Raw genomic sequence first — 24,936 nt, forward strand, 5'->3', positions numbered from 1 at the left:
TATTGACCTGTAATATTAATAACGGTAAAGTAGTGGTAAATGTGAGAAAAAAAAACACTGAAAACAGAGTTTTCGTTAAGGAGTATTTTGCCTTTTAACACCCTGCATGTAACTCTAAGTGTACTAGAATATATGTCTTAAGCCAAAATGATGTCGCAGCTATGTAAAATATTGTCTGGGGCACCTGGAAACATTGGAGGCATTACATTTTTTGGACATCTGGTACACATCACAACCACCAGTCTAAATTCGCCATTCTTTGTTTAATTATTAACTATTTAATTATGCCGACACTTTGAAAAAAATGTTTTTAATCCTTTGTTCGAGCTAAGAGAACATCACACTGTGCTGAGCACGAGCTTTTCAAAATAATAAACCAATAAAGAAAGAACACAAACACTGCATCATTACTAATTTATTTTTTATATTCCTGGAGTTCAAAAAATAAAGTGACCAAATATCAAGGGTTCGCTTAATTAAATTACAGGGGGATAAGGGACAAATTATCCCTGTTTCCAAGGTGAACTGCAAACAGGTTTCACGATGGTGTAATGACAAACCTACCCTGCATGATTACTGCATTCAAACAGCAGGATCTTGTGCTCTCAGAGACAATCTCATCATCCATTTCAACACATTTTTTGTTCAAGTGTCAAAAATTCAAGCAGGTTTCATCATAATAATCATTTTCCCCAAAGTGCATACGACCATCAAAACCCCAAGCAAAGGCACTAGTATCTGTCATAAGTGATCAACGACACACAGGAACATGTCTGAGCAGGATCTGGGGTTTGATTGTGTCTGTTGACTGAGACGAGGCATGCTGTGCACTGAAACATATTGGAGTATATTGCTTTCTTGTTGAGTTCATTATGTAACAGACTCACTCCAAGTGACTCCAAAAGCAACACTGCTCAATAGTGAAACATGAATACACACACACACACACACACACACACACACACACACACACACACACACACACACACACACATATGCACACACACAGATACAACAACAGTGGCACTCAGACAACTTTGTCCAGTATGTCCACAATACTGTTGTGGAAGAGGCCTGTTCGTCCAGTGATCTCCTGGGTCACGAGAACCCTTCCGTCTGGTCGAGGCCTTTGGACCAGGACCAGCTCTCCCTCCAGAAGGTTCAGCTCTGTGTCAGTCTGTGCATTGTATCCCATCACCACCCTGTGCCTGCAAGAACGGATATAAATGTTTATCATAATTATACTTCACATCTGAAAATTTAGGGAGGGACAGTAGTTCAATCAATCAATCAATCAATCAACCTTCATTTACACTTGAGTGGAAAACTGAGGGCCAAGCTGATGCATCAAATATGCATAGAGAAAAAAAACAGATATCTATACAGTATACAATATATATGTAAAAAAAAATGAGATAAATCTTAATAGTTAAATTTAAGAGTGAAATCAAATTTAAATAAACAATAGAAATTGAGAAGCAAAAAAGTATAGTACATTAAATAGTAAAAAAATAACATAATTATGATAATAATAAAGAGTGGAAATGTAATCTGCCCATGGAAATCTATCCATATCACCCTGTCCTTCATCAGTTTTCATTCACAGGCTAACATTCACAGATCACACGCATCCAGTTTAAAATTTTACCGTTCACCATTTAAGGCCTTGCACCTGCATCTCCCAAGGTCCTCGGACATTGCTCTCCTGGCTGTTCCTAGGTTCAGGCTTTCCTCTATGGGTGACAGGTCTTTTAGTGTTGCTGCACCCACCCTTTGGAACCCCTGAACCTCTTCTTTTCACGTGTCCCCCTCTATTTCCATCCTCAAAGCCCTGTTTTTTTGTTACATACGATCATTCTCTTTGAGAATCATTTCCCCTCTTTGTGCATCATATTGTAAAGCATCCTTGGATAATGTGAAAGGCACTTTACAAGTGTGACATTATTATTATTATTGTTGTTATTATTATTATTATTATTATTATTACTATTTATACAACATAAACCAATAGGTAAGCAGTAAAATTAACAACAATATGTAATGAACAATAAATCTGATCAAATACTCCTTTTTTGGCATCTCAAATTCTTTCTTTGTCACAATTACTCATTAAAAAAAATAAATAACAGATTTCAAATTTACTAAAAACAAACTAATCAACTGGTTTGGTGGTGAGTTTGCAATGGGATTAATAATCTACAAGTAATTGTGTATTTTCCAGCATCTTACAATCTTTTGAAAGGCTCTATATACTATTACGATTCACTTACGTCCTTTAAGACGTAGAGGAGACCAACCACATACCTGCTGGGACTGGACTGGGCGTTGATTATCGGTGGTTTCATGGTTAACTGGAGGCCGTCGATAGTTGTATGATTCTGAGTTGGTCCTTTTCTCTGCTGAAGCGTCTTTGTGTCCTTAAGAACTGAAGTACTTCCGTCTCGACCCAGGATTGCTGACGGGTTCCAGTGCTCCAAAGCAGTGGAGCAGCTCTGCGAGTTCCCAATGATCTGTGCTCCAGTGGATAGTGAGCTCAACCTTGTCGTGGTCTGAGAAAGTTCTTCGGTCGAGAACCGCACTGACTTCACAGGCTAAAGAAACGAGACAGTTGGACACGATCAGATCTTATGAAATCATACTGATGCGACTTCCCTCTTCACTGACTGGAGTAAAATGATTCATAGTGATTTGATTTATAGTATTAGTCAATTGTACACATTTTTACCCAAGAGATCTCTGAGTTTCCAGAGTTTGCCTCTTTAGTTTTGCTTTGGAGCTACAAGACTCAGATACAGAGAAGTCGAATGACCCCAGCACAGTTTCTCAACAGCTTCATAGGAATAAGATCATCTTATATGTTGGAGAGAGTGTGCCATGTAATGCTCGCTCTACCATTTAACAGTAACCTTTACTTTGTGCAGAGAGGGAAACCCAGCTTACAGCTGCAACCATGCTCAGAAACAGAAACTGTTTCTATGTCTTCATACTAAAGATTAGAGCCCAATTGATCTTGACAGAGAACAACATAGGGTCATTATTTTATTACTTTATAAGTATTTATTATTTTATTCAATAAAACTGATTAAGTAAAAGTTGATAGAAGTGGGTCTTGGCATGAAAAGGTCTTCAGCTGTAATCTTTAACATATTTAAGTTAACCTCTTTAAGTTAGCAACATGCCATGGTAAGCTTAGCTTAAGCTGATTGGTGTCTAAAACTGAATAAGTAAATTAATAAGTAATGTTATTCAGTCAGGGGTCTGAACCGTGATTTCTGTGTACTGATAAACCTCTACTTTCTATGCAACAACTCATACAGTAGCTAACTGGTCAGTGAGCTTCAATACTTGTAAATTGCTTTAAACACTAAATGAGTACCATAAATAATCCATATGCAATACAGAGCAACACGTGTATACAAAAGTGCCACACAGGTCTGTTTACCTTTTCTGTGTTGTACCTATGCGAATCTGGTTTTACCAGAATGGACTGAGGGGCCGTGGACATTTCTTTTGGGAGAGAATATTTGCCATCCATTGTATGGTAGCCACCACTAGAGGGTGTCATTCCTTCATTAGTCCAGTGCTGTGGCCTGATGGGATTTGTAAACAAACCATTTCTTTTCCTGGGAAGAACAGGGGAGCGGCCAAACCCGTAGATCTGTCCCAAATCCTGAGGTGGGGGATGAAAGCTTGGCGCAGAATTTTGGGCATGGTAGCTGCCACGGTGAGGTGACCCTAAAAATACAGAAACAAACAAACACACAAACAAACAAACTAATACATAAATAAAAACTCTATAAAAACTCTTTACCCTTTCGATTTAAATTCAGTTCTACTATAAAATAACAGCTTTCAGATTATGCTAATGCTCCACTGACTGTAATAGGGAGAATAGCCTATCGCACTATGTTTGGTGTAGCTGCAAAAGATTTCTCTATCTGCGTAACACGAGTCATATTTGTAATATAACATCTACAATTCTGTAATATTACTTCTATCACCTCTATCTACATGACTCCTTTATGTCAGCTTGTCAAACAAATGCATGTGTACAGTTGTCCATGAGGGGCACTGTATTTAGGGCAGTGGTGTAAAAGTGAACTACACTCCCTAACTGTACGGGGACCTAAGCCATTTTTTAATCTGAAAAATTATCATCTATGTACATGAGCTTAATTCTGTCCTGCACTCAAAAAGTATTCCAGGGCCAAACAGCAGTAGGCTGAACGTGCACATGTACAGTATATACATGTGTTTGTTTTTTGTGACATCACAAATTTGCAGCTTTTTCAACATATCTTCGTTGTCACGTAAAAACATTGTATCCCCATTTTTGCCATTTTTCAATTTAATGATGAATTTTATGACCAATAGAACTGTTTCAAAATGACTTGGACTAAAATCTTTTTCTACACTGACTTCCACTGAAAGCTAAGAAGGCTTATTCCTTCTCATGTAAAGTTTCCATTCTGGAGATACAAGGTTTTTCAACTCACAGCGATGACATGGGCAGTATTAAGTGAGGATGTGAACATGTGGTTTGTTGAAATGATGTGTTACATGATGTGATGCGTATCATGTCTGGTGAAAATACTGGGATGTTATTTTTTGCCACATTCTGAGTTGTCCTCCAACGACCCAAACAGATGCTGCATGTTGCTGCTGCGTGATTCTCACCTCTGTGTGAGGGCTGGAAGGCCCGTCTGACCGTGTCCCAGCCAGGCTTGCCTACTGCCTGAGGAGCTCTAGCCGCACTGACAGATGACAAGGCCGGCTGAGGCGGCATGGCTATTACTGGGGCAGCAGAAGTCCCATCAGTCTTCACTTTATCCAGGGCCAGCACCACAGTCTGGGGCTTCTGGTGTGTGTATCTCTTCGTAGCAACAGTGGCGCTCGCAATGGGTGCAGCAGGCTTTGGCTGCTCGAGAAATCTTGCAGAGGTTCTGCAAGAAACAAGTCAACACACAACACAATAGGCGCCCATTCCAGAACAGGTCAAAGAGCTGAAGTGCGCCACACCTAGAGATTACAAGTGATTGATGCACGTCCAAGTGCGAGCTGGTTTTACTGGTGGCTGCTGATTGGATGTTTCAAAGGAATTTTTTTGATCTACGGGTCTGGGGGAACAGATATTCTCTTACCGGAGCACAGGTGTGACGTAGTTGGCAGGCAGGATGCCCACTTTGCCAGTTCGGAGCGAGAGGCCACGTAACCAGCCTTCTTTAAACTTCCCATAAACTCCCACCATCTCGCCCTTCCGCAGTTCCAGCTCCTCGGGCCGATGGGGACTGTACGAGTACAGCGCAGCACATCTAGGGAAAGACACCTATCTGCATCATACTGCTTTGTTTGCTGGACCACAAGAAAAGTCACAGTGACAAAAGTGCTCATCACAGATTTAACGATAAGAGATTTCTGCTGAATGACATTTAGGCCGCGATCCCCGAAAACCAACTTATTTAAATATCCGCTAAGAGCAGAGAATGAGTGACAGAGAAAGAAAAAAAGATTTTAAAGAAACAGTTTAACATTTTCCCACTTAATCTCCGTTTGGTCCATCTGTGTTATACGATCGATTACCACAGACAGTAATATCTAAGCTTATCTCATGTTCATTAAAAAAAAAAACAAAAAAAAAAAACAAAACACAATACAACTACAAAAGAGTCAATAGTAAGTTGCTTCAGCAGCTTAAGCAGAAGTATTTAGTAATACAATTCAGCTAGGCTAGCCATTATCTGCTAGCTAGCTAGCAAGCACACTTGCTATTTAAACTACTGATTTGAGAACTGAGTTGCCTTTTTTAAAACCCTTTCAACTTTAAATAAACGTTATTTAGACTAAATACTGAATTATGTAGCTCCTGATTAATTAATACTAGATACTGAATAATTCATAGAGGACGCTGATTAATTTATAGTAGATACTGCATAATTTATAGTAGATAAATACAATCATAGTGGATACTGAATAGTTCATAGCAGATACCAAATCATTCATAGTGGAAATTGAATAATTCATAGTGGATACTGAATTATTAACAGTGGAAGCTGAATAAATCATAGTGCATCCTGATTAATTCATAGAAATGAATGAATAATTTATAGCACTTAATGAATAACTTATAGTGGAAATTGAATAATTCATAGTAGATAAATATAATCATAATGGATACTGAATAGTTCATAGCAGATACCAAATCATTTATAGTAGATATTGAATAACTAATTCATTTATGGTGTATACTGAATAATTCATGGTGAATACTAAATTATTCATAGTGGAAACTGAATAAATCATAGTGGATCATGAATAACTGAATAAATAAATAGTAGTTACAAAATAATTAATAGTTTATTTGACTATTTCATAGTGAATAACTCATAATGGGTACCGGATATTTGGTTAAAAAATAAGCCTAGTGTTGAATGGGTTAAGCCTTTTATTTACTGCATGTAGAACTTTGTTCTCTCCTTCAGCCTTAAGGACGTTCTACAATGGAAGCCTTGTTTTTTGAAGCTGCATGGAACCTGAAGCTAAGTAGCCAAGTAATAACTCAACAACAGAGATGCCTAACCACCTTTTTGAAGCTCTACCAGCCTTGAAGAATTTTGTTCCAACCTCAAGACTCATGGTCTGTGTTATATTAGAATATATATATTATAAAGTAATGCATTAGGAATGTATTCCATGTGTGAGTTTTGATTATGGTTGGAGCTAGAAATTAGAAACCAATTCAGAAATTGGTTAATTAGAGGACATTAATTAGAGGTACTCACACGCTGATAGAGAGCTGCTGAGTGGAGGACTGTTTGCTCTCAGGAGGGGGTGGAGGGGCCTGAGGGTTAATCAGAGCCATTGTGATGGTTGGAGGAACTTCACCATTCATCTTCCTTTCACCCTATGATGAAAAAAATATGCATAAATATTACATTTTGAGGATATTTCTCATTTCTAATGGTTAGAAAATAGGGTCCAACCCTTATACACTCTTTGTCTACTTTCAGATTTTTCAGCACCTCTGAATTCTGGTTGGTCAGTTCTAAGAACAGCAGCAACTTCAGCAGTTTCATTTTATTAATGTGATCATGTCTCTTCTTGCTTTTGTGGGACATGTTATTCATATGTTTTAAGATGTTATTTTCAGCTTAGGGTTATATGATTGTTTAGAAGTGGTTTGCTTTGTATTTATAATAGTTAGACGTCTGTTGCAGATTATTTAGCAAATGACAAATGCATTTACCAGAAAAGCACTATTTAACTAAAACTACTGGGGAGCATTTTATTCTTGCACTTATAAAATGTAGACGCTAATACTATCAGCTAGCTATCGTTAGCTAATGCTCAGATTGGTATTTTTGCCAAATGGGGCTAGTCAAACTGTTACAAACACAATCTACAATACACTTTTATTCTAGTTATCATATAATGTTTCACAAAGTCATATAACATAAAACCTGACGACATCTCAAAACCAGAAAGTGGCTCTGCAATGTTGCACTCCAGTATAACAACAGATTACAGCACACCAGTCCCACTGCTCCAATTATCACACATCAGCTCCAATTTTAATCATTACTATGAAGCATAACAAATCAAAGCCATCGACACTCATTTGTATAAAGCACTTTACTGGCAAGGGGCTCGATTTCACTGTCACGCATCCAATATCTGTTGTTCGTGGCATAATGTATGATAATGTTTTATAATAATTCCAAACTCTTTTCTTTTTCATTTTTTTCCCAGTTTGGTTACATAAGAAAACACTAAGCATCTCTGACAAGCTTATGCAGCACTAAAGAGCTGACTCAACCAGGAAACAGCCCCAGATGCTGGCTTGTCCCAAGGTGTGGTTACAAACTGTTTAGGAGGCACAACTGAGAGAGCTGAGAATAGAACTTGAGTCATGGGTATTTTTCAGTGACTCAAATCTAGTCTTCACATTTCCGCACACCACAGTGCTAGTATTATCACTGCTGTGTTACTGTTAGGTGGCCTCCTGATGCAACCAGAAACCGATCTGATTGGCTCTTCTGTGATATTCAATGATAAATACTGGCAAATCTCACAAAATCAGGCATGATGCAGCTTCTTGCAACACCCTTATCTCTCCCTGCACATGTAATTTAAGATCAGTACCTACAGTAATGCTGCACAGCGAGCCGCAGCGGCTTAGAGAGGTTTAACTGAAACCCGCGCTTATGATGCTGCTATTTCGGTCTACAGGAAAAGTGCTATGTGCAGCGGTGCTATAGAGCAGAAGTAATTGGAGACGAAGTCAGCACTTCCGATCTTGGAGACGAGCGACGGTCGTTTTCAAGGGGAGATGAATGACAAAGAATTTGCTTCTGGTGTTTAAGGTTGCAAAGTAACAGTGGCCAGAGTATATTGATGCTGTCCAGAAAACCTTGCATCTCTATTATATATATATATATATGTTGAGTCTGGTCATCGTTCGTTACATCATGTTCAAATTACATGATGAACAGGCAGATGGAAATGCTTCAAAATTTCTTGAAATGCATCAGAAAGTTGAGAAAGTTGCCATTTCAGGGACGTTTTTTACAGCCATGCTATGTCACCATACTAACATGACAGAAACTGCAAAATCATTTATTTAAGAAGGAACAGGGGTAAATAAGTAGTAAAACTAATAAAGCAAGTTAACATATAACTGGCTGCATTCAATCAGCTACTTATTTCTATGTACTTACATGAACTAATCACATGAATCAATCAATCAATGAAAACACGGCATGGTTGCTTTTCACTTTTCAGTAAAATACTTCACTCTACAGTGGGACTACGGTTGCCAAGACAACAGCAGTACATTCACTACAAAGCCCACAATGCAATGCACTCAACACGTTGACCGTATTCATCTGTCCCGGTCACGTGACTTTTCCCGAAACCGCACACGTGCACATAACTGTGGCAAACTAAAGCAGCATTATGCAAGAAGTGGAATTTTAGTGCTCCTGGGCTCCCCCTGCAGATGGAAAGTGTAATTCACTTTTACTCCACTGCTGTAAATACAAATCACACTACGAGTTCCTCCTCATTGGACAGGACAGTACATGTACATGCATTTGTTAACAAGCTGATAGATACAGAACTAGCATCAGAAGTGAAAGCAGTCTACAGACGGAGGTAGTAGAATATTATTACAGTAGTATTATTACACAAATCTGACTCTGCTGAGAGGTCTTGTGCAGCTCCACCAAAGTCACATGGTTCAGTAGCAGCGTTTCGGCCTGGAGTGGCAATTACAGAGACGCCATTCTCCATATAACAGACAGTAGAGCATCAAAATAAGTCTGAAGCTGCCTTTTTATAGTACAATTGCTACTTAATGTTTAAACATTGATGGTTGATGGTTACTGCACTACGCAGCAAGACAAGCAGGCAGAAGCAGTGTTCAAAAATGCTGATAAGAAAAAACTCTTTTTTCCACCCCCATGTTTTGAACAGTGTGAGCCCTCCTAATTCTCCACCATTTCTCAAGCGATTGAAACAGACGACTGCACTCTACTAGAAAACCTAGAAACCCATGAATAGCCTCTGTCCAACACACTGTTTTGTTAGTCTCCCAGCTCCAGCCTAGACTTTCAGCCAGCACTTATCCTATTATGTGACATTATTGACTTCACAACCAGAAGTGACAGAGCGCGTGGTGGCAACAGCCTGATGTGAACGGACAGAGGTAGCGCTGTTCCTCACGCGCTGTCAGCTTCAGATAACCTGTGAGATCAGAGTGTGGTTGCACTTTGACCCCCCTGCCTGTTTGGCAGTTCAGTGTGCACACAAACACACACACACACACACACACCTCATAAACAATAACAGCAGGGGGTGTGTTGCTAGCACATTAGCAGTGCAAGGACCATCAAAGTAGAGCTGCACCATATTTGACATGAGACTATGTCATTAGAATTTACCACCCCGTGACTCATGCAATCATCTCATAGCTTAGAAAGCGGTGTTGCACAATTGAACGCAATCTAATGCTTAGTGCGGAACAATTGAAAAAACAAAATGTTCAGTACTTTCTATTTTTATTTTTAATGGGTTAGGAAACACTATCCTTCAAAAGTGGAGAGACTTGAGCTCTCAGATGATGTTTACCGAGGTCTTACCAAGGCCTTTTTTCCAGCTTGTTTGTGCTATGGCTTCTATACAACCACCTTTAGAAAAGACCAGCTCCTCAAACCCTGTCCCAACAATTCGCAACCATGAGGGTCCCTTAAGCAGCTGCCTAGCACTTCAAATCATTGATGTCCACAAAGCAAAATAAAGCATACTGTATCACGTTTTTGATAAAACATCGTCATATAGCACAGCCCTTTGTGCTCATGTTATGGCTAATCGGTGAAAATAGTTTAACTAATTCTCTACAGAAACAAATAAATTTGGCATATTTTACCAAATGATTAGAGCAAAAATTGTGTGTTAAAATCAAAAAAATGAACAAATCATGTAATAACAGTAAATTGGCTTTCATATACTGTATGACTGAAGGTGAAGAGCTGTATTGTGATCTTCCTCTCCTAATACAACAAAAAGGTAAAGGTGCAAGTATTTGTCACTATGTACAGCGAAATATGTCCTCCGCATTTTACCCATCTGTGGTAGGGAACCCACACACTCTAGTGAACTAGGGGCAGTGAGCAGCATAAAAAAAACAGCACAGATACTAAAGTAGGTGTGACCTCAACAATTCTGTCCCTACTTATAAGATTAATTTATCTGTGGCCACATTAAAGAAAAAACACTAAAAGCATTTATTCAGCATTTTAAGTTTTTTGATATTACTACACTATATGCCTGAATGTTTATGGAACCCCCTTCTAATGAATGCATTATGCACACAGCTTGGGTAGTCCTGTAGAAAAGTTTTGCCACTAGAATAAGACTCACTGGAGCAGATGCACACAAACCTACTGGCACCATGCCTAATGCCAGGTGTGGGCTAAAGGGGTAAGAAGCCCCTAGCATTGAGCTGTGGAGTAGAGGAACACTGTGCTCTGGAATTATGGTTCCATCCAACTCTTTTGGGAGGAATTAGGGAGTTGAGGATGAGGTGAGGTGGTGATCACTTAACATCCTGACCTCATTAAGGCTCTTGTCGCTGAATGCAATCAAATCCTCACAGCAATACTCCTAAATCAAGTAGAAAGTCTTTCCTGGACATTAGAGACAAGATAAACATTTTAATACCATTGAATTCAGAAAAAACAATGAATGAGCAGGTGTCCCAATACTTTTATCCATATATTGTTATGTTCTCATTTTATATATATATATTATAATTATAATGTCTAATGAAACTCTACTGGTGGCATGCAGGTTCAGATCTTAGCTGTGTGGTGTGCTGATCGTGACCAGGCTTTGTTGAACATGGCTGGTTATTTTCTTTTCGGGTGGGCTGAATTTGAATTTGCACTGGAGGAGGCTTCACCCTCCTACATTAATTCTGCTGATGTGCAATGTGTGCAACTCCATTTACACTCCTAGAGGTGTCTTAGAATATGACTAAAGTAGGCAATGCATTTGTATAATATAGAAGACATACACAATATATTTACTATATGACAAAAGTATTGAGACACATGCTCATTCATTGTTATTAAAAAAACCTTCCAGATTTTTTGGAGTAACTGTCTCTAATGTCCAGGGAAGGCTTTCAACTAGACCTTGAAGCATTGCTGTAAGGATTTGATTGCATTCAACAACGAGAGCATTAGTGAGGTCAGAATGTTGGATGATCAAAACCCCACTCCCCAACTCATCCCAAAAGTGTTGGATGGAGCACCACCATTCCAGAGAGCACAAAGCTCAATGATGGGGGGCTTTGTACTCCTCTAGACCACACCTGGCATTAGACATAGTGCCAATAGGGTCATGATTATCTGCTCCTATTCTAGTCCCATTCTAATTGCCAATACGTTGCTTCAGGAACAAGCTTGTCTCTACAGTCAAGCTGTGTGTGTGCATTTGCACATCTGTGTTGCTGAATGCATTCATTAGCAGGGGAAAAACAATCTGTGCAACTGATGTGTCCTTACTTTCATATCAAAAGCTTATTACTTTTTTTTGTTGTTTTGGTCCAAATGGTACAGTTTACGTCCATTAAAGAACATTAAACACTAACAACGCTTCTCCTACTTCTCTAAAGAGTGGTTTACTGGAGACAGTGACAACATGCAGCCTTTTCTCTTATGCTGCCAATTAAAAGGATTTGGTGATGCAGCAACAGAAGGAGCGAGAGAGAGCGCGGGAGAGTGAGAAACAGAGACTGAGAAACAGTTGCGTCTGCTTTTACAGAGTGTTGCGCAACCCGGAGAAGGGGGGAGAGAGAGAGGAGCCTGCGTTAACTGGCCTACGGGCAGGTCAGAGTGTGAGGCAGGAAGGCCGAGTCTTCTGCGTGCAAGGATGTGCCCCGCAAACGGCCAGTCAGCTATTAATGGTGCACACTTGTGCGGGAGGGCGGAGGGACAGAGAAATGCGAGAGAGTGTGTGAGTGAGAGAGAGAGAGAAAGCGAGAGGAGAAAGTGAGGGAGGGAGTCACTGCTCAGCCGAGAGGAATAAGCCTTTCAACCAGATAAAGGGGGGGGGCTTACATAACCACGATATGAGTCATGAGCTTACGGAGGAGCAACAGAGGAGGGTGAATTTTTAGCTCCAAAATTGCACAGAATATAGCAGAACCAGGCAGCGCAATATATATATATATATATATATATATATATATATATATATATATATATATTAGTATAATAATTTCCTTGTTATTTAAAACGAAAAATAAGAGCGTTATATGCAAATGACGAAGGCAGCGACTGACCTCATAATGTCTGTTTACCAGCAGTGCTGTTGATAACTGAGTGCAATTATAGATGGCCCATACACAAAGAGGTACTGTGTTCAAATCACCTGACCTCCGGAGCACAATCAATCATTTTAGCTCAAACATAAATCAGGATTATCCTCAAAGGTCCCCATTTATTCCTATTCCATTACAAACGCCATTAAATCCACAGAGAAACTCAAAAAAACAGCCTACACTTCTCACCAACCTACCAAGTCACTTGCATTGGCATCGTGTAACAGCAGGCAGTGCATTTTCTGTCCCTGTGTCATAACAAACTTCTGACACTAGTGATCACCTTTCACATTTCATACCTTCCCTTAATCTGTGCTAAAGCTATCCAGCTGAAGACCCAGCTAAACTGGATTACACTGGTCTGCCGGTGTTTGTAATAAACAAGCTGGTCACAAACAGGTGACGCACACCAGTCCGTTGCTCAAGACAGACAACCCCCCACCCTCACTCCTTACCTTGGTCAGGCTTCTGCGAGCACTTCCAGACCGCTGTTTGGAGGCCGGGCCGAGCTGGGCTGCTTTGCCCGGGGCAGGAGGAGCTGCGGGGCCGCTGTGCTGGGGCTGCTGGCTCTGAACGTGGCTGTAGGGAGGCCGAGTGTTTAGACTGTTCAAGAGGCTGACCTGTGGAGGCCTGGTCGTCCCGGAGAACCGCCTGTGGCCCCTGCTTTGCCTTGTGTCCTGAGGACGGGATTCCGCACTGTCGCCACCTTTGCCTCTCCCGAGGAGTTTGAGAGCAGCGGGATTCGGCTGGGGAGAGAGAGAGAAAGAAAAAGAAAAAAGATGTTAAAAGCAGACAATGGAGGAGACTTTTAAGCCGAGGACGCCTGCTTTGTTTCCCTGGCCCTTTTTACCTGCGACCTCTCCACGTGAAGTTTTTTTTCTAAGTGAGGTGGCAGCACAAAGCCATTGGTCACGCTTTGGTGCTTGGCCCCCTTTCTCTGGTCAGCCTTGACCGAGAGACAGGAAGCCCTAGCCACCGCCGCTGCTGCTGCTCCTGCTGTTGATGCTACTGCTGCTGTGAGCTTTAGGAGAAAAGGAAAGAGACAGACAGAGAGAGAGAGAGGCGAGAGAGAGAAAGAGAGAGAGGGAGAGAGAGAGAGTGCTGCAGCGCTACACATACACACACACACACACACACACACAACTGATGCTCCCTCTCCCCCTACACTGATGTGCTGTTATGCCACCAAAGCAAGGAAAGCATTACTGCGCCTTCACGGCTGGCTGGCCAGCACGGAGACGGCAGGCTCGCTGAAGCTTGCCGTGAGGGAAGCAGCCTCTTTCATCTGACAAACAGCAGATACAGTGCAGCTCGGAAGTAATTGGACAGTGACACAATGTTGTTGTCATTCTGGCTTCGTATGAGCACACTGGATTTGACTGCGACGTTCTAGTGCACAACGTCTGCTTCAATTTAAGGGTACACTGTGTGCTCAAAAGTTTCTGGATGACCCTTAATAAGGGACAACAGTTACCCTCAAAAAATGAAGGATCATCAGACATTTTAAAGGTTCTTTCCACTCTAAAAGTGCATTTTCTCTGGCATATTGCTAAAATACTGTTTAAATGTACACACAGCTTGTATCTCCATTAACATTGGAGTACTGCATACATAAGCACTGCTCAATGCCATGTGGGGGCTGGAGGGTGCCCCATCTCTGAGCTGTAGAGTAGCAGACCTGTGTTTTTTGGAGTAATGGAGCTCCATACAGAACTAATCATCCAATAATCTAAAACTCTCCTGGCTAGCTACTCTTTCCAAACCTATTTAAAAGCCTTCATTAAAGAGTAGACTACATTTACTGCTGCAAAGGTGGGGGGTGGCAGGTGTCCATGCACTTTGAAATGCACCCTTTTAAAGTGATGTTCCAAACAAGAATTGAATTTACACAATGATTATACAAGTCTGACTTTTGCCAGAAAATAAAAGCTGATCAGGCAGAGAAGAGGTTTTATCACATTTTACTACACATGTTTTCCCCTCTGCCCTGCATAGTTTCAACTATTCCCTGCCCCAAAACACCTGATCCAACTTCACACACCTGCAGCAAACCATAAAGGGGTTGTCAGTTCATTCTGCTAACTGCTTCATGTATTTAGTGATAGGGTCCAGCATGAATGCACTATTAGCTGTCAAATAAGGAACAATGGTTCCTTGGTTGTTTGCCAATGCTTTTTGCTTCCTGTGACTGAAATCAAGTTGGGTGGGACGACATACAGCAGCTCCTTTTCCCTTTGTTGTCCCTCACCGAACAAAGGCTTCGGTAGCTCGCCAGTGAGTCAGCTAGTTAACATTTTAAAAACACCTCTGAATCATGGTCAAATGATTGAAATGTAGGATTCTGTTTGCTGAAAGAGCTAACGTTATTCCGTATCTCTCTCTGCTGTGACTGGATGTCTCAGCTGAGTGGACATGGAAATAACTACATAAAGTAATAAAGTAATAAAGCTCTTTCTGCTCATTCTGTTTGTTAGTTAGTCTAAAAGAACCAACACATGCTAGCGATGGCTGAATGATTAGTCGTCCGTCATGGCCACCTAGCCACTCTGCTATACTTTAGAAAATGCTAGCAGTGTTTGCAAGATTGTCCTGACTCCCACTTCGGTTGGTCACAGGCACTCACCACAACAAATATTTTGGAGAAAAATCTAAATGATTGATCATTTTACTATTCCTTTAACTGATCTCCATAATCTGATATAGCCATAGTCTGACACTGACTCAAAGTCTAACCACTACCATAGAGTAAAATCTGAAGATGAGTGTTTTTACTCTACTCAAGATCATGAAGACATAAATCTTTAAGATGATGAAGTATGATGTAAATATTTTTAATTGAGTTGACAGCCTCTTTAGCCTACTGTATTATGGTTATGTGGTTTCTGGCACTTCACCATTTTTTTTACTAATTAACAAATTATTTTTTTATTAATAATGGTTTATTGTACCATCCAGTTTATTGTACAGTACCACGTGAGTAAGTGCATTTGAGGCAACTGTGATGACGGTCATGCAGTTGCTAGTTATACCTTACCAACAGCACAATGCTAGTTGGTAAGGTATGAGCTTCTACTACCCGTTGACTACATTAGCCTTGTAGCTTCAGTACAACAATACAGAAGCAAACTTCTGATACCAAACAGGTCTTGGCTTATTTATTATGTGGGTTTAGGATGACATTTTTTCAAATCTGTAAATTTGTCTTTTGGTTAATATGTAGTTCCCTGTAGTCCCCTCTATGTAGTCCCCTTTATTGATTACCTTTCTGTTCCATCCTGTCTGATCTTATTTCCCTGATTCTGAGCATGTAAATCTGACCTAGAACTACCTAGTTTTTTCTGGGGAAAGGTTGGTGTGGTATAGTGGATAACAACAGTTGTAGACTTAAGTTCGATTCTGCAGGAAAACAAGCAAATCACACGACATCAATAACAATCCCTGGGTGAGACTCCTAACATTACATTCTCCTAATTGGGTAACATGACTCAAATGTAATTTGCTCTGGTTAAGAGGGTCGAGAAAACACCCTAAATGGCTTGATCCTATGAATGTATACAGTGAAAATGTCTGATGTGGCCTTCAAGGTCATTCTTTTTTTTTTTTTTTGCTTTAAAATATTAAGCTGTGTTTCTAACCAAATCTAACCAAAATATATCCCACTTTTATGTCCCAGGTTAGCACTGTTAGCGATTACAGTTGATAACAATGCGTTGTAAAGTATTTTGCATATCCAAACATCACAGATAGAAGCTGGATAGTACTGTGTGTATTATTTAGACACAGATAGATTAGAAGTGCTAATAAACTGAGCAATACTGCTGCTTTTTTGATGTTTTTGAACTCGGGGTTCTGGTGAGGCTCTCTCGACGTTCCAAGTAGGAAATCCGACTTGTGGGGGCATTCCAGTTTAAATTTCCTCAGGAACTCAGAAAATCCAGCATCCGAGTTCAAATGGAATGCAGCATTAATCTCATTTCAATGTCAGATTAAAATGGCATGGGGTTAGTCTAAGTTATTTGTATAGCACTTTTTACAACTGTTGTTGTCACATAGCAGCTTTACATAATTAGTAATTAGTAAAAGACAGAAAAAAAGAAATAACGCAAGAAGACATGAAGGATCCAAGACCCTCAGTGAGCAAGCCAACGGCGACAGTGGCAGGGAAAAAATCCCTCAGAGCTGGAGGAAGAAATCTTGGGAGGAACCAAGACTCACAAGGGGGACCCAACCTATCCTCCTCTGGTCAAAGCTATTTATTATAAAACAAATTATTAATAAAAGTTACCAAACCATCTATACTGTTGAACTGCTCTGATCATAATTATAATATAATAATCATGGTGTAGTCAAATCAAAACGGTCAAAATATCTCGATCATTCTAGTTTTAAGTAGTTGAACAAGTTCCTGCTCTGTTGTTTTTGAGCAGTGTCAGCTCATTTGGCTGGTCTTCTCTGTGAACATCTAAATCTAACTGTGCCAACATGCTTACAAATGCTGGGGTTTCTGTTGTGCCATTGATAATGTTGTGATAATGTGACGCAGTGCCAAAGGCTGATGTTGGTGTTGAACAGAGATAGGATTAGAGGGAAAAAGACCAAGGCTGGTGAACTGAGTAAATAAAAATGTCACAAGGCTGTTGTAATTCAAGAACAAACACAGTGTTTCATACCCTAACGTCTAATTACACATGCAGTATCAAAGTACCTACTGAATAATTCCTCAGTGTTGTTTTATTTTTCTTCCCTCCTTCAAACCAAATCCGTTCCACATAAAGTCAAATGTAGTGTGCAAACACATACGTTAAGTCTCACCTCTGTGAACTGCAGAGGAAAGATTCCCACTCTGTCCCTCAGTCTCCCTTCACACCAGTTCTCATCCACCCGCTTAATGACACTAATGAGGTCTCCCTGGATGCAAAAACAAAAAGAGAGAGGAGGACAGAGAGAGACAATGTGAGATAAGGGAGAAAAAAAAAGAGAGAGAGATTCACGTGTCATGCTTCTAGAGATGCACGGGTGTCCCAGAAGAGGTTTTTCTTGACTGAAATCACTTTGAGCTGGAGATATCATGTCCCCTTTGCGCCTTCAGGCCCCTAACTCCTCTCCCTTAACTCCAATCCAAACCCATCTGTTCTCAAAAAAGCCCCACTTCACTAGGATGCTCTTTAATGGAAGCCTTGCCCAAGTCCCTACAGTTATATAATACCCTCTGAAAAACAGTCTCGCACTGTGTGTGACTGATAAGAGAGGTACATAGTTTTAGAAGGCCAAGGGTAAATTCCATTACTTCCAAAACCCCTAGCCATTTATAAGACATAAGCCACTGGTGTATAAAAAGCATAATCCATTATTGCAGACCTGATGTGGTGTTATTTAATATGCTTGTGTCTAATTATTAGTTCCACCAGCTCCTCTGTAAATCCCTTTGCATTCAATCACATGCATCATCACAACATAGCTTGTGAAAGGGCCATATAACCATTTAAACTATAGGCTTATTAATAAGTTCTTCATCTCAACACTTATTATCCAGAAACTATGACAAATTACCCAATAACTACTACAAAATGACTATGTATGAGCTTGGCTGATACAGAGCCCCTGTGGATTTATCAGTATCTGCAGAAATTCCTGCCAACACATTTATTGGCTTAATTTACACTGTAACAAGTAGACACTTCTGTTGTGAGGAAAATCATCCATCAGTGTGCTTTTAGTGGTTGCATGCTTGTATGCCAGCCTTCACAGCAACTGCTAAGCTGTCAGTCACCACCTGCTCACTTCTAATACAACACCACAGGCTCCACTGGTACATCTGAACACAAAAAAGCAGCACAATAACAAATACACACTACCAAAACCTAGTGTTAAAATGATAAAACTGAGAAAAAACGAACAGCAAAACTCCTAATAATTCTGAAAAGCTCCATCCTTATGCTGCAATATTTGACTGGTTCTTTAATTAGGGGAACGTTAATGTCCCCAGGGTAGACAGTACCTATGCTTTTATAAGGGGTATCATAGTCAATATAATTTGTATATACACAAGTCAGGGGTTGGAGCCCAATTAAATCCATCATTAAGAAATTGAATATGGCACATCAGTGAGGAACACAACAGTTCAACAGTTCACCTGAAGGCATCTGATGAGACCAAGACAGAGTTTTTGGCTATCTGACTAGACACTGTGTTTGGCAGAGACAGAACAGTGTTCATCACCACAAACACACAATCCCTACCAAGAAGCATGGTGGTGGCAACACCATTTTAAATCCTTCAGAGTAGTCAAAGGCGTCTTGGTGGTCTCCTTCTTGCACAGTTAGTCAGTCTGTTAGGACGGTCTGCTTCAGGCTTATTTACACATGTGCCATATTTCTTCCATTTCTTGACTGAACTCTAGCGATGCACAGGGGATGTTCTGTTATTTGTATCTATCCCCTGACTTATACTCTTCGATGACCTCTGAGTTGTGTAGTGTGTTCTTCTGATAGCATGATGTGACTGTAGCTAGGAATACTGATTAACTCATTCAGCTTTATTGCTGTAGATTAAAGTTTATGAGCTTTATTACTGAAACAGCCTATGATTTCAGTGAGGACGTTTTTAAAGGTAACACGTGTGTAGATATTTATGTCTGACACCCCCCCCCCCCTCCTTTCCACAAGGAGAAGATTGTGAAAAGGTACGCAAATTAGAAAACATCCCAAAAGAGATGAAATACAGTGAAATCTACACTGCAGCTGTACAGAGCTGTACAAGGCAAGGATGTTATTAGCTAAGGTAATTTCGCCTTAGCATTTGTTTGTGTTCCAGAAGACCAGATGCCTTTCTCTATATAAATTTTATGTCACACATTCTACTGTGTCTTTCTGTGGTCTTGATAGAGCTTTGATTTAATGTAGTACTGTCAAAAAGCTGCGTGGCGCTTAAAAGAGTGCTCAATGCGCTCCTTTACAACAGTAAAATCTAACTTTAGCCAGTTAGCCAGTTTAATCTACCTTTCTCTCTTCTCCCCAGCTTTATTTCTGATAGTCTTGTAAATTCGGAAGCAGTGTGAACAGTGCAATCACTAATTGTGATGGTAATGACAGGTTTTCAGTTTCATCATCAGTGTATTTTAAACTGTTAACAAGTTAAATGCAGACTAAACGTATAAATAATACAGTAATATTCACAGTTATTGGCCACTTAAATGTTCTTATTGGTCAAGCCCCCCAAAAAAACATAAGCCAAAGTTATCCTTTGAAAATAAATGCAGAGCAGTAAGGCAGTGCTTTACACACTGACCTTTAGGAAGGGGAGGCATTCCTTCCTGTCCTCGGGATCCAGTCTGTTCAAGTCAAAGTCAAAGAGAGCCCGGCACAGAGCCACAGGCTGGACTGGATCACTCAACACCTGCACCATTTTGGTGGGAATGAGACCACTGCTCCCCTTGGCATCGGTGTAACACAAGTTCTCAACGCCTCTCCAGCGTAGGCTGGCGATGTCGCCGGATTTCATGGCGAGCTCTCCGGGCCCATTGCCTTGGTAGTTGTACGAGGCTTTAGCAAGCACCTGGAAAAGCAAACACAGATAAGAGGAATGAATGCCTAGCAAGAAAGAAAGAAGAATAGGCACATGCTGTCAGTAATATTCCACAAAGAGGTGTTAAGACAAAGTATTTGTTGTTTGTTATTTGAGTTAAACAGAGCACCAGTATAAACAGCTTTCAGGGAGTTTTTAAGAAACTTTTAACAATTAATTCCATTCCTGCAGTGGCTTTTGCATCCAGGGAAACCCAAACCGCCTGACCTACTTAAGCCGAACTAAGACCCAGTGCGCTGGGCTGACTTTGTTAACAAGCAGCCCAGGCCCGAGAGACAGCAGGTCCAAACAGACGGAGCTTTGACACTGATATAACAAGCAAATTTGCAGAGCTAGAAGAGCCCTCTGAATGAGTGTATCAAAAACCCCAACAAAACAACACTAACAGCCCAGACATCACGAACTAGGATTAAACACAGCCTGTCAGTAGAACTTCAGTCAGTGTTTCTCACTTATTTCACTCTCAGCTGCAGCTTCAGGACAAACAAATGAAGAGAAAGTTAGTTCTTTTGTCATGACAGGACACATTACAGTAAAATGACATGGATTACACACTCTTTTTTAACATTTTTAACAACTTTAACTACTTCAGAGCAACGCTGCCAAAGCAATTGACTCTGTTTGGTACCTACAGTGTAAATACATTTTTAAAAGATGCACTACGACCTGTAGATAGAATGAAACTGGAAAAAACGAAATAGACAGATAGACACTACATCTGGTTAGCTACCAATCAGAAAAGCAAACTACTGAGCTCGTGGACTAGCTGGATGGATGAATGGACGATGGACAATTTTTAAAGCGATACTAATCCAAGTACATTTTATAATAAAACATAAGCTATAGGCTTACGAGGAACAGGCTTTTCCTCACTGCTTGATGTGGGGGAGGGATTGTATGCAGTCACTGACTGTTTAGTTTGTTGTAATAACTCAGCAATATAATCAGCATTACAGGGGGTAACGTATTTGCTCTGGTGTGTTAAATGTGGTGTTAAAAGTCTCTGTGTATAAAAATGATTGTACTACACAACACAATGTGGAGCATATGGTACACTCCAACTAGATAGACGGCTTGTCGGACAGTTAGATAGATAGATTGACAGACAGACGTACTTGCATACAGACAGATAAATAGTTAGGTGTGTAGATAGTCAGTCAGTCAGTCAGTCAGACAGTCAGACAGACAGGTATATAGATAAATAGTTATATAGATTGTTAGATAGACAGATAGACAGACAGATAAATAGTTAGATAGATAGTACGACAGACAGGTATATAGATAGATGGATAGACGTACTGGTAGACAGACAGACATATAGATAAATAGTTAGATAGATATATAGACATAGATATATAGATAGACATACTGGTAGACAGACAGACATAGATAAATAGATATACTGGTAGACAGACAGACAGACATATAGATAGATAGACAGACATATAGACAGACAGATAGACAGATAGACAGACAGACATATAGATAAATAGTTAGATAGATTGTTAGATAGACAGATAGATAGTACGACAGACAGACAGACAGACAGATAGACAGACAAACAGACAGACAGGTATATAGTTAGTTAGATAAACAGATAGATGTCCAGTACGACAGACAGACCGACAGACAGACAGGTATATAGATAGATGGACAGACGTACTGGTACACAGACAGACATATAGATAAATAGTTAGATAGATTGTTAGATAGACAGATAGACATATACATAGACAGATAGGTAGTACGACAGACACACAGATAGATAGATAGATAGATAGATAGATAGATAGATAGATAGATAGATAGTACTACAGACAGAGAGGTATATAGATAGATGGACAGACATACTGGTAGACAGACAGACCTATAGATAAATAGTTAGATAGATTGTTAGATAGACAGATAGACATATACATAGACAGATAGATAGTACGACAGACACACAGATAGATAGATAGATAGATAGATAGATAGATAGATAGTACTACAGACAGACTGACAGACAGAGAGGTATATAGATAGATGGACAGACATACTGGTAGACAGACAGACCTATAGATAAATAGTTAGATAGATTGTTAGATAGACAGATAGATAGAATGACAGACAGACACACAGACAGACAGACAAGTATTTAGATAGATAGATAGATAGATAGATAGACGTACTGGTAGACAGACAGACAGACATATAGATAAATAGTTAGATAGATTGTTAGATAGACAGATAGATAGAATGACAGACAGACACACAGACATACAAGTATATAGACAGATAGATAGATAGATAGATAGATAGATAGATAGATATTAGGACTATTAATTCAATACAATATAGTGGTGCCTCAATACGCTACATTTTCGATACAGCAACAATGTGCGTTACGTTAATGCTTCTAGTTTTGGCTTTTCGAAGCATTTCATCCTATAAACGTAAACCATTTTGTAATAATACTATCGTCATAAGCTAATGTAAAGTTACGAGGACTGTGCTTTTCCTCCCTGCTCTGGATTTTTAGGTAAGGAGGAAGGGGAAGGGATGGTATGCCCTCATTGTGTGCCTGCTCGTTTACTCTGTTATTATACCTTCACATTATATTCAGACTCACAAAATAATCCAACATATAGTCCTACAGCTGAGACATTTACACTATAAAACAGAAAAATAAAAAAATAAGCTACCAAAGCCAATACCAAGACCAGTCCCAGCAGTAAAAGAACACAGAGAAATTCCTTTAAAAAATCTCACTTCTAGGTCAACCTGGCACGTCCTGTAGTACTCACCCCCTGGGTGCCCCGGCCCGTCTGCTGCTGGGCCGTATGAAGAACCTCAACCTCGCTGCCGCCCTGAGCTGTGGAGCTCACATACACTCCACTTCTGTCCCTTGGTGTGGTCAGACGCTCCCTTTGAAGGCCCTGTATGAGTCTGGCCAGAAGCAGGTTAGTGGGCAGGTCCTCCACCCTACCTGAGAGAGGGGCATGGCACTGTGGGCAGCATATGGGCAGGCGTGAAAGTGATGACGACTCCAGGCGAAGGAGGCATGGCTTGCAGAAGGTGTGCTGGCACGGCAGGACCTTGGCTGTCACATCCAGAGGCTCCATGCACAGAGGACACTCCAGCAAATCCAACACTGCCACATGCTCCACATCCTCCTCCTGAGATCCCTCACTGCTTGCTGATGCAAAATGCATTGTAGGGTCTTCACAAGGTCTTTTCAGTGGGCTTCAGAAACTCAGCATAGGGTGTTACAGGAATGCCAGGAATCCCTCAGAACAGAAAGAGTAACTTTTTACACATTTGAACACGAGTTTAAGGCTTTGCCACGTCCTTGCATTGAAGTAGAGCAGCTGTAGTCTAGCAGCACTTCCGTAAACACCCCCTCCCTCCTGTCAGGAGCTCCAGGTAATTCAGCAGAGACACGGAGGTACTACAAAGTAGCCAGCGCCTTCAGATCAGACCAGCCACGTTATCCGAGCAAGCCAGTGTCCATTAACACAACAAATAGCACAGTTCTCATCTAGACTAGACTACAACAGGCTACAGTGAGGTAGACTACACACAGGGGCTCACCACGTCTTAAGGAGCACCTGACAAGAAAGAGGAAGTCCGCGAAAATGCGCCATCACTCGGTAAACTAGGGCTATGTACGACTCTCTCTCTCTTTATGTATTTACTATTTTAATGATTTTGAGCTACACAAACGATCCAGTAAAAGCAATAGCGTTAGCTATATAAGTCCACAGTCCTGCTGCTACCTACCTCCATGTCCACTCAGTCTGACCAAAACAGGAGGGAGAACAGTGAGGGCTGAACAGACCAAACGAGTTCCTCTCGGATCATCTTTCATTAAAGCTGCTGAGATTCACATTCAGGCTGGGAGGAGAAATGGACTGTAACTATCTGACACTGCATCAGCCACCAGGAAAGCTGCACTGCAGTTCTTTTAGCTATTTTAACACCACATTAATGATGAGCAATGTCTGTGTTCACATATGCAATGTGTATTTCAACAGTAGCCTGTAAGTTTGGATGTATGGAGCATTATGTGTTTATGGATCAGAATCAGATTAATAAAATATCAAATGAACCACTTAAATCATCAAATAAACGCCAGGAAACTATTATTCTTTATAAATGTAATGTTTATCTACCCTTCTGACCTATTATTATTTAAAAAATATATTTCAATAACACTTTCAATAATGACTTCTTTCATTATTGCTTTTTTCGCTATAATTTTGTTTCTGGTTTATTAGGTGCATGGCTAATCCACCAAGCAGCAGAAAGCAGGTATCTGATTGTATTGTTTTATTTATGTCATTTGATTTTATTTATCATGTATTAATTGTATTATTTCTATATTATTTAATTATTTCAATTGAATGAAGATGATTAATAAATTAGTTGTCACTCTGATGTTGCACAGGTCTTGAAAATTGAAATATGTATCAACGTGGCTTTAAAGT

The 24,936-nt window shown here is 40.2% G+C and overlaps 1 protein-coding gene across 3 annotated transcripts; it reads right to left on the reverse strand.

Annotated features, from left to right (window-relative positions):
• Window positions 1–397: 397 nt before the first annotated feature.
• On the reverse strand, window positions 398–24,322 carry sh3rf2 (SH3 domain containing ring finger 2). 3 transcript variants are annotated; one of them, XM_072668245.1, is made up of 11 exons: window positions 24,230–24,322; window positions 23,254–23,736; window positions 20,171–20,437; window positions 17,684–17,791; window positions 13,339–13,629; window positions 6,780–6,901; window positions 5,142–5,312; window positions 4,678–4,943; window positions 3,443–3,735; window positions 2,305–2,591; window positions 398–1,208 (listed from the first exon to the last, which is right to left on the reverse strand). In XM_072668245.1, exons 2-11 carry the CDS (start codon window positions 23,659–23,661, stop codon window positions 1,028–1,030), a joined length of 2,394 nt encoding a protein of 797 aa, XP_072524346.1. In that variant the 5' UTR covers window positions 23,662–23,736; window positions 24,230–24,322; the 3' UTR covers window positions 398–1,027. The 3 variants fall into 3 exon arrangements, with proteins under 3 accessions (XP_072524346.1, XP_072524345.1, XP_072524347.1); XM_072668244.1 differs by having other exon boundaries at window positions 23,254–24,298; XM_072668246.1 differs by having other exon boundaries at window positions 17,696–17,791; window positions 23,254–24,296.
• Between the last annotated feature and the right edge of the window lie 614 nt (window positions 24,323–24,936).

Source organism: Salminus brasiliensis, chromosome 2 (assembly GCF_030463535.1).
Source record: "Salminus brasiliensis chromosome 2, fSalBra1.hap2, whole genome shotgun sequence".
Classification (NCBI taxonomy): domain Eukaryota; kingdom Metazoa; phylum Chordata; class Actinopteri; order Characiformes; family Bryconidae; genus Salminus; species Salminus brasiliensis.